Source organism: Mytilus edulis, chromosome 10 (genome assembly GCF_963676685.1).
Source record: "Mytilus edulis chromosome 10, xbMytEdul2.2, whole genome shotgun sequence".
In the NCBI taxonomy this organism is placed as follows: domain Eukaryota; kingdom Metazoa; phylum Mollusca; class Bivalvia; order Mytilida; family Mytilidae; genus Mytilus; species Mytilus edulis.
The window spans coordinates 74,807,963-74,817,862 of NC_092353.1; the positions used below are offsets into that span (position 1 = coordinate 74,807,963).

The 9,900-nt window shown below is 29.6% G+C and overlaps 1 protein-coding gene across 1 annotated transcript; it reads left to right on the forward strand.

The window, feature by feature from the left end:
• Positions 1–265: 265 nt before the first annotated feature.
• LOC139491893 (low-density lipoprotein receptor-like) lies at positions 266–9,034 on the forward strand. The gene is made up of 8 exons (XM_071279810.1): positions 266–321; positions 3,513–3,606; positions 4,498–4,608; positions 5,117–5,278; positions 6,010–6,138; positions 6,940–7,062; positions 8,142–8,279; positions 8,943–9,034. The coding sequence occupies exons 2-7, from the start codon at positions 3,519–3,521 to the stop codon at positions 8,261–8,263; spliced, it is 735 nt and encodes a 244-aa protein (XP_071135911.1). The 5' UTR covers positions 266–321; positions 3,513–3,518; the 3' UTR covers positions 8,264–8,279; positions 8,943–9,034.
• Positions 9,035–9,900: the final 866 nt, after the last annotated feature.

Consider the following 9,900-nt stretch of genomic DNA (forward strand, 5'->3'; position numbering starts at 1 on the left):
TGATTATGAAGAAGTAAAAATGAAGAAAAAGGCAATTTGTTTTCACATTTTTAGTATCTCCCTGTAAATCGAACAGTCCTTATATAACTTTTAAAAGCGGAAGGTCGTTTGATTATTCAGGATAAACACTTTAAATAGTATATAAGTTAATAACATTTGACATTTCAAATCTTTTATAACGACCAATATAGCTAATTGTATATAATTAGAATAGCCTTTGTCCAAATATATGTTTAAAATAACACATTTACCTCAATTGAGACTTGCCGATATATAACTGCTAACACTTGTTGAAAACTGCATGTCAACTGGACAACACTGGTATGTACAATCTAGTTCTCACAACAAATTTCTTTTATTTTGATAATAATAAGGATGATGATAAAATTGCCAAATGCAGAATTTATGATAAATAAACGCACAGATGACTGAATTTTACGTAAAATAAAAAATAAATACTTTGACGACTTTAACTAACGAATGAGACCAGTGCAGTTTTCTTTTCAGTTCGACGACTGGATCAAACCTGGTTCTATTTATCTATGAAATTATAATTAATTAATGTAATATAAACGTCTAATGATATGTATCTCTAAAACGGCCTTAAGTCAGTTCGCACAATACGAAGCATGTTTGAAGTGAAATCATAAATCTTGTAATAGATCAAAATACCAAAAAAAAATTCGAATAGCATATCGAATGTTTTGTGTCAAGAAATGAAAAATACGCTGTTTGCTGATTTGTGTAATTCACTGTGCTTAAACGGCTGTGGGTAAGTTACCCACAGCCCAAGATGGCGGACTCTAAACTCGTTGATTATTTAATTCATACAAAATGTACCTTTTGCGACGTTTTTCTTGCAGAATGTAAATATTTATAGGTTAATTGAATAAAGAAATAACTAAAAATTACCATAAATTTGTTAAAATAGAGTTCACTTAAGCGCAAGGCCAACTTTAAAAAATGCATAAGACGTCCGTAACTTTTTGATCGAAACTAAGCAGACTGTCCGTAACTTTATTTTCAGATGTGGGTAACTTTTGATTTAAAATTTTAAGAATTATAATTTTAACAATTAAAAGAGAATTAACATCATATTTGTAACCTTCACGGCCGTTTATACTACTCATTCAACACCAAATGTGATTTTATTAACGCATCATACTTACATCACAGAGGTGTTTCATGTGGGGTTTGTGGTATCGACCCTGGTTATGGTATGAACTTTTATTAACTGATGTGCGTCTTATCGACGTTTTCGATTCGCACCATGGCTTTGTCATACTCTTTAAATTTTTTAGTTTAATTATCTATTTGAAGTTTATTTTCGCCTTTGTTCCTTTTAATGTGTATGTTGATGAATACTCTTTGACGCGGCTCTGTATTTATACATCCCACCATTAAGTTATAGTGTTATGTTCTTTTGAATACGTTTCCTAGTATGTTTTTTTTTTATTTCTCTTTGTATGTATTCAGGGATTGTTAAACTATTAAATTACCCTGTTGTCTTAGTTATTTATATTTTAAATTATTATACTATTTTTAATTGTTACACTATGTTGATTGCTCTATTCCTTTTATGTCACTGAATTTTAACTATTGTAAGTTCGAGCATCGAATGCACAAGGCCACTATAAATTCTAAGTAGAGTTCGAATCGTAATGTCATTGGACTTAGAATTAAGTTTTTTTTTTTTAAATCAATGGAAATGAATGTCTTTTGAATATAATTGTTTTTGGCTGAACCTTTGATAATTGTCATGTGATTGGGCAACTTTGGTCCCCCCCCAAAAAAAAAAAAAATAATCCCGGATTTACGCATGATTTACTCTTGTCATTGCTGGCAGAAAATCAGTTAGTGCATACACGCCTCATGCATGTGTAAAAAATACTTGTGTAGTCTATTTTTTCAAAAAAAAAAATCAACAATGATGTTTCAACAGATTATCTGCAATGGTAGGAAACCACCCTCCGAACTGGGCGATTTGGGTATCCCGACGTTATAAAAATTCAGACCCGAGCTTAACGGATTTATCGTTATTTTTTTCATATTATTCCAATTTTGTCTTCCATTATAATTCAAACGAATTATATCATACTAGAGATCTACTTCATTTCTGATTATTATTCGATACAATCTCTATCATAAGTAAAACATAACATCCACGTATGTCGATTCTTTGAAAGTTACGGACATTCCTATTGGTATAATGAAAAAAGTTACGGACAAGTTGTTTTGAAGTTACGGACAGCCTAAGCTTTTTTTCAAATCGTGCTGTGATCGTTTATTATGTAGAATTTAATCACCTGTTAAGCTTAGGGGTTTCCCTAAACAAATAATAAAACTTTTTAATTCAGTGGTTTAATTGATGCAACCATGGTATTGTTATTCTATAGAAGAGAAGTCCCTAACCGACGCAAGGCGGCTCCATCTTGGGCTTCGGGTAACTTAAGTTACCCACAGCCGTTTAAGCACAGTGTAATTACATCATTTATTCAAGGGTAACAATCGTGCTCATGTTTATTATTATTATTATTATAATACTATTATTATTATTATTATTATTATTATTATTATTATTATTATTATTATTATTATTATTATTATTATTATTATTATTATTATTATTAAATTATTATTATTATTATTATTATTATTATTATTATCATCATTATTATTATAAGTATTATTATTTTTATTATTATTATTATTATTGCAATAACCCTATATTATCATTATCCTTATTATTATTATTTTTATTATAAGTATTATTATTATTATTATTATTATTATATATAATAATATAATATTTCCCACTGAAAGTAACCAAAAGTTAGCGTGCAATAAATTCCATTATTGCAATAGTGCAATAAATCTTCAAAATTCATGACGTCATTAACGACAAAATCTTAGTTTAAACCAATTTTTACTTTCAAATATTATATTGCTATACAAAAAAGGGTTATTGCATGAATATTTGGGAATATTGTCCCTCGTAGAAAATAAATTGCACTCGCAAGCTCATGCAACATAAAATTCTACTCGGGACAATATTCCCCAATATTCATATATGCAATAACCCTATATTATCATTATCCTTATTGTTATTATTATTATTATTATTATTATTATTATTATTATTATTATTATTATTATTATTATTATTATTATTATTATTATTATTATTATTATTATTATTATTATTAAAATTGTTATTATTATTATTATTATTATTATTATTATCATTATTATTATTATTATTACAGAACATTATGTGTTTAGCAGTTATCACTGCCGCAGCAGTATTGTTCGCAAAAGGCGCGCCAAATTTACGATAGTTATTTTTACTACGTGTACAGTACTGGGGTTACTTTAGTCAAGTTTAATAATAAGTATTTTCATTACATCTGCAATTGAAGATTATTATATCTATCTAAGTCCATAATAAATTTACTATTTATTAATGTGGTATTAGTTGATAAATTGTACTATAATTATCTTTATTATTTCAGATCATTATGTATTTGACCTTTATCACTATTGTAATTTCCGTATTAGTACAGAGAGGATCACTTACAGCTATTCCTGTCACTCCGTATAATCTATGTATGTTAATAATGTCTGCTTCTAAGTTGGTTTGATTAAAAACATGTATAATATATAATGTGTGTGTGTGGTATTTATGAATAATAGTTATGATGAATAATAAATAATCACAATATTTCGATGTTTCTTACTGTCACGTGTCAAAAATAAAATAAGATATACACATATAAAAATCACGTTTTTCTGATTAGTTGTGTAATCGCTATTTTGCGTATTTTTCCTTTGATCTTTTGTTTGTGATAATTTGTCATATCATGCTACTCGCTAGAACACACGTGAAGTTGTCATTGTAAACATCAACGACGTCATAGTCAAAATAGCAATACACAAATTATTAATGGTCTTTCAAACTCGAGGATGTTTCTCTGTCACATGAGATTGTAGCTAAGAAACACCCTCTCGTTTGAAAAAAAAACATTACGTATTGATGTATAATAATAGTAATTAAATAATCACAAAATTTTGATGATTCTCACTTTTACGTATCAAGAATAAAATAGATGTGGAGAAACAAAAATCACGATTGGCAAGAAACACAATTGATAAATGAACCGTAAAAAGGTTTCACAGAAAACGAAAGATTCTAAAACCGAGGATGAAATCATGTGTTCTGTAAGCCCTTCCTATTATATTAAATCAGTTAATGTAACAATACGACATTACTTAATTTTCTAACAATCAGAGCATTTGAAATTTCTGACCCTAAATACACCGAATGTGACAGTTTATTATGATAATATTTGATTCTTTGTTGATATTTTTTGGTCTTTTTTAGAAATCATACCACATCTAGATCTCTATAATTTTTATACCCAATGTAGGTTGATACACTTCATGAGCAGAAAAGTCAGTAATGAAAGTGTTTTTCATTTTTTTTATTTCTGATTTAAGGGGATTGTGTGCCTTGTTCAGACGGTAGTGCCTGTGTTTATTTACACAAATTTTGTGATGGTTCAAGGGATTGTCACAATGGAGAAGATGAAAGAACAGATGTTTGCAAAGGTACAATTTTTCTCCATCTAAATTACATTTTGTTATAGATATGCAATTGTTATATCACTGTTTCCCAGGTCTAAGTTCCATATTCATATTGAGATAAAATGCAATTTGTATCTATGTACAACGGTACCTGCGGAGTCAAATTAGAAACTCAATAGGGTTTTGGTAGGGTTATGACATGTGACCTCTACATTTATACGTAATTCACATTCAAAATGATTACCAGTTTATAGACCAGTAACTTGTAATGCTTTTTTTTTTGTTCATTATATGTCACTTATTTTCTAAAGTTTCAAGAGGATGTTAAAGCAGCGCAACACAATTTACAAAAATAGTTGATTACTTACTTTAAACCAAATTTTATATTAAATCCTTTTAGTTGATGTGTGTAAGAAAACTGTTGGTATATCAAGACATACCATATGACTGATTTATCAAGACAAATAACAACGGTTATACATAATTGCTTGCATTTTAATTTTGAATATAATAAAACGGTAATGTTTTGCAGCGATGCCATGTCCAGCAGTAATGGAATTTAAAGCATATCAATCTGGAAATCACAAAAACATAAAATGTAATGACATGATTCAATGTTACCCCGACAATGGACTCTGTGATGGACATAACTCATGTAATGATGGCACAGACGAGAATGAATCATTTTGTAAAGGTATCGCAATTAGAATACGACATGTTTTACAGACCTATCACACATATTAAGCTTAGTTGTTTAGAAACTTTAATAATTGATCCATTAATGTACCATCAAGAGATTACATGTATAATAACTTATTAGAATTATTTCTCGAAGAAGACAACTCAGATAACGTTAGTTTGGTTTTCATATTTGCCTTTAATTAGTGTTATATATTGAATAGACATCATATTGATAATGCAATATAGTGTTAAGATATAGCAAAAAGGACAAGGTCATACATCCCCCAATGATATGGATTTTTCTAGTTGTTATTGCACAGTTTAAATATATTTATTTGACCTGAGCTAGCACGATTTTTCCCTTTAATTCAATTTGTATCAGTTATACTTAAAGAGAGGGACTTACTAGGCTTGAAGAACAATATAGAAACTCCAGTTTCTTTGACAATTTGTAATCCGAAGCTAGCTTGTGTTGTGCCTGTTATTCTTTATGATCAATATTTAGAAAATGTTCAAAATCGTTTTTGCATATAGTTGATGTGTTTCTCTCGGTTTTAGTTTGTAACCCAGATTTGTTTTCGCTTAATCGATTTATGACTTTTGAACAGTGGTATACTACTGTTGCATTTATTTATCATTAATATGTGTGCAATATTTTCTGGGCAGGTCAATTAATACAACTACCAGAGAGAGAGAGAGAGAGAAGGGGAATTTCTTTTTATAATTTTTCTGTTTTGGCTTCAGGATATCAATGTCCCCAAACAAAAGTTAAATGCCAAGATGGATTACAGTGCATTCATCAATATTCAATGTGTATCGGAGACGCTGCTCAGTGTGATGACGGATCTGATGAATTAGAGACCTATTGTCAAAGTAAGGAACCATGCTGAAGTAGATAGTTTACTGATGACTGATGTACCCATATTTTGACTATTGTATTTATAGTGTCTGTTTAGTTTACGCTTCAATGTAAATATAACGGAATTAGATGAGACTGTCATCAAAGTGAGAGGGTTAGCGCTATAAAACCAGGTTTAATCCACCATTTTCTACATTTGAAAATGCCTGTACCAAGGCAGGAATATGACAGTTCTTGTCCATTCGTTTTCGATGCGTTTTGTTATTTGATTTTGCCATGTGATTATGGACTTTCCGAATTTAAATACGTTGATTTATTTTTTTTATACAGTGGGTGCAGAAAGGGATAAATTGACGAAGAATTAGAGAATAATTATTTTAAAGCCATTCCGATAATGATAACCAGCATCATATAAACTGACGGGTTCAGCATAAGTTGTATATATTATTAATTTTTTTTTGGATATAGTTACATTTTATCTTTAATGGGAAAATCAAAATAAATCTTGCCAAACAAGTTTGCTTGAAATGGTACACATCAGTATGTAATAACAATAACATCTACTGGTAACAATAAAATCGGTAAACATCTGAAAGTGCACTTACATGGTTAAACCACTAAAAAAAATGAAAATTAATCAATTGTAGAGTAATGGTTATTTTTTAAATGACAAACGATAAAAATATCGTTGATGAAATATTATTTATTAAATTCCCAGTTTGCTAGAAAAAAAATGGATGATTGAGTGGAAAAAATGAGAACAATATAAACAAAATGGCTGGCATTCAAGGACTTTGATTTTTTTATTTTGTCAGAACACAAATGTGGAAAAGGATTTGCCAAATGTAAAAATGGAATCTGTATTCATGAAAGTTCAATGTGTGATGGTAGAACAGACTGCACGGATGGATCGGACGAAATAGAAGACTTCTGCATAGGTGAGTCGAATAGAAATAAAGTGAGGATAAAATAATTGATATATTATCTTATTGTCCACTTGTTGCAAAGAACGGTCATTGTTGTTTTATTTTTGTAGCCATACTATCATCTATTACTTCGGTGTTGACATGAATATCAATTATGTTATCATTTTTATAAATTTCCTGATACAAAACTTTGAATTTTCGAAAAACTAAGTATGTTCTTGTCCCAGGTATAGATAACCTTGACCGTATTTGGCACAACTTTTTGGAATTTTGGATCCTCTATGTTCTTCAACTTTGTATTGTTTGGCTTTATAACTATTTTGATATGAGCGTCACTGATGAGTCTTATGTAGACGAAACGCGCGTCTTGCGTACTAGATTATAATCCTTGTACTTTTGATAACTATTTACAATAACTGAACTATTGTGAGGGTACATTTACAATTAAAGGCTACATAATTAACAAGATACTGCAGCTATGTAGCCATATATTTCATTTATTTTTGTGATTGAAAACGATCAAACTTGAAGAGCTACGCATTCGTAGGAAAATGATAATGCAAGTTTAATGAATACATGTACTAATATTGGCTATAAGTTACCTTTATATATAGCAAAATGTGCAAATCAACCAACATTTCCCAAAAATCATGAAAATTCTATTCGAGATAAGAATTATAGACATACTGACTGATTTACTACGAATATATATATGTGCCTATCCAAAGTCAGGAAACTGTAAGTCAGTGGTCCTCGTTGGTTCATGTCTGTCATATATGTTTTTCGTAAATTGTAATTATATTGTATAAATATGGTTCTTAGTTTTCTCTTGAATTGTTTGACATTTTTATATCGGGGCTTTTCATAGGTGGGTATAGAGTATTGCCTGCCGTACGATGACCCATAAATGCTTGTATCTTTGTCATTTAAACTCTGTGGAATAGTTGTCTCAATGGCAACCATTTCACATTTTAATAGGGAAGCTATAATAGCATTTTCAAAAAGATGTATGTGTGGTTTTATTGTTGGATTGCATGTATTTTTATATATTGCTATATGTGAAGTCCTCTCTTTCTTTGTTCTATCTTTAGATTACAAATGCTCTGAGGGGTTGTTCAAATGTCCCGGAACAGTCACGTGTGTTGATGACTCATATTTTCACGGAAACGCAGAATTTGACGTTTCAGTTGAAGAAATATGCAGAAATAGGTGATAATTGGATAAAGGAAGTAAGTGTGCTAGAAAAAAAACCAAATGCAAGTGAGAATTAACAAACATACTTTGACAGCTAAATATACCACACTAATACCTACACATAAACCCGACAAAACATGAAAATCAGACTATTCAAAAATATGAACAACAAACGGTCTAGATAGTATTGGAAATAGAATGAATTCGAAACATGCTATAATCTATTATTTTTACAAAACGGAACTGCGGAAAAGAAACATGAGACTCTTGATTTACATTAAAATCGAACTGTTTGAAAACAAAATACGATTCCTTCAGTGTTTACATTTTACTTGTTTGTTTCTTCTACATGAATTCGCCGTTTCAGAATCTAATGCATCCTGGGTAATATTTTCAAAAGTGTTCACCAAAACGTCGTGATTGGTTAAAAATGTCATAAACAATGGAAATTCAACCAATGACGTGACGTTATTTTCATTTTGGGGTACGAACAATGAAATTACCCATGATTCTTTACATTCTGAAACGGCTAATTAAAGAGATTTGAACATTGGTAAGCTACTGTTGCTTTAGAATTTGTATATATTAATTAGGCTCAAAATCGTCCCTTTAATATTTTGCACACTACAAAGACATATTCTATGGAATTGCATCCCTTACATGATATAATAATAGTATCTCAATTCTTAATATTTCAGATTTGTTGGACGATTTCAAGGTCGTTTCCTGATAACAAAAAAAGTACTTGCAACTTTAATTTCTAATAAATAAATAAATAAATAAATAAATAAGCAATTTGTATTTGCATATAATAAGATTTGTGAAATGGTAATTATATTATTTTTCTCTCAAATACACAAGCTGTTGGCATATTACTGTCAGTTTACAACTTAGCTTACAAATGATGTTGAATATGAAAGAGTTATAAGGAGCGCAACCGTGAGAGTTGAAATACTATAATCATGTTCACAGTAGCTAATTAGCATACGACAAAGAAAATAATTAAATAAGACTTAAATCCAATCAGTCGTAAAACGGCAAGGTATCAACGAAATCAAGTTACAATGTAGATATACTCAAGGTTTTTTCGAAGTGTTTCTACATGTACGTATTTCTTTAATTCGTGTAGAAGCCTAGGGTAGCTGTTCTTCTTTTTCGGATAAATGAATTTTGTCTTTAATGTTTCTTTCGAACCTACGTTCGCATCTAATATCACAATTGAAGGAATGAATATTATATAGTAAAAAGCATCATATATGCTATAGCAACGAAAACATATTAACAACATGACAAATGATAAACAGCAAAGACCAATACATAAAAAAAACATTATAAGAAAACAAATACATTAAGTAACAATATGTGATCTGATTGACCACGCAGATTTTATGTAATTGCACAATTTCTTTATATGTAAAAGAGACGTCAATTTTAATAAATACTGTAATTTAGTAATATTTGGTCAAGAACAATAAAATTTTGGCAAACATCTAGGCCTAATTGATCTATAGACAGGGCATACTAATAAAAAGTGGTATTCGTTTTCAACGCACATCATATAACATATCAGTATATCTTCTTGTTTCAATGTTCAGCTTTAATGTACCACTATGCAATTTAGTTAAAAAGTGTGAGTTATAACAGTAATCTAAATAA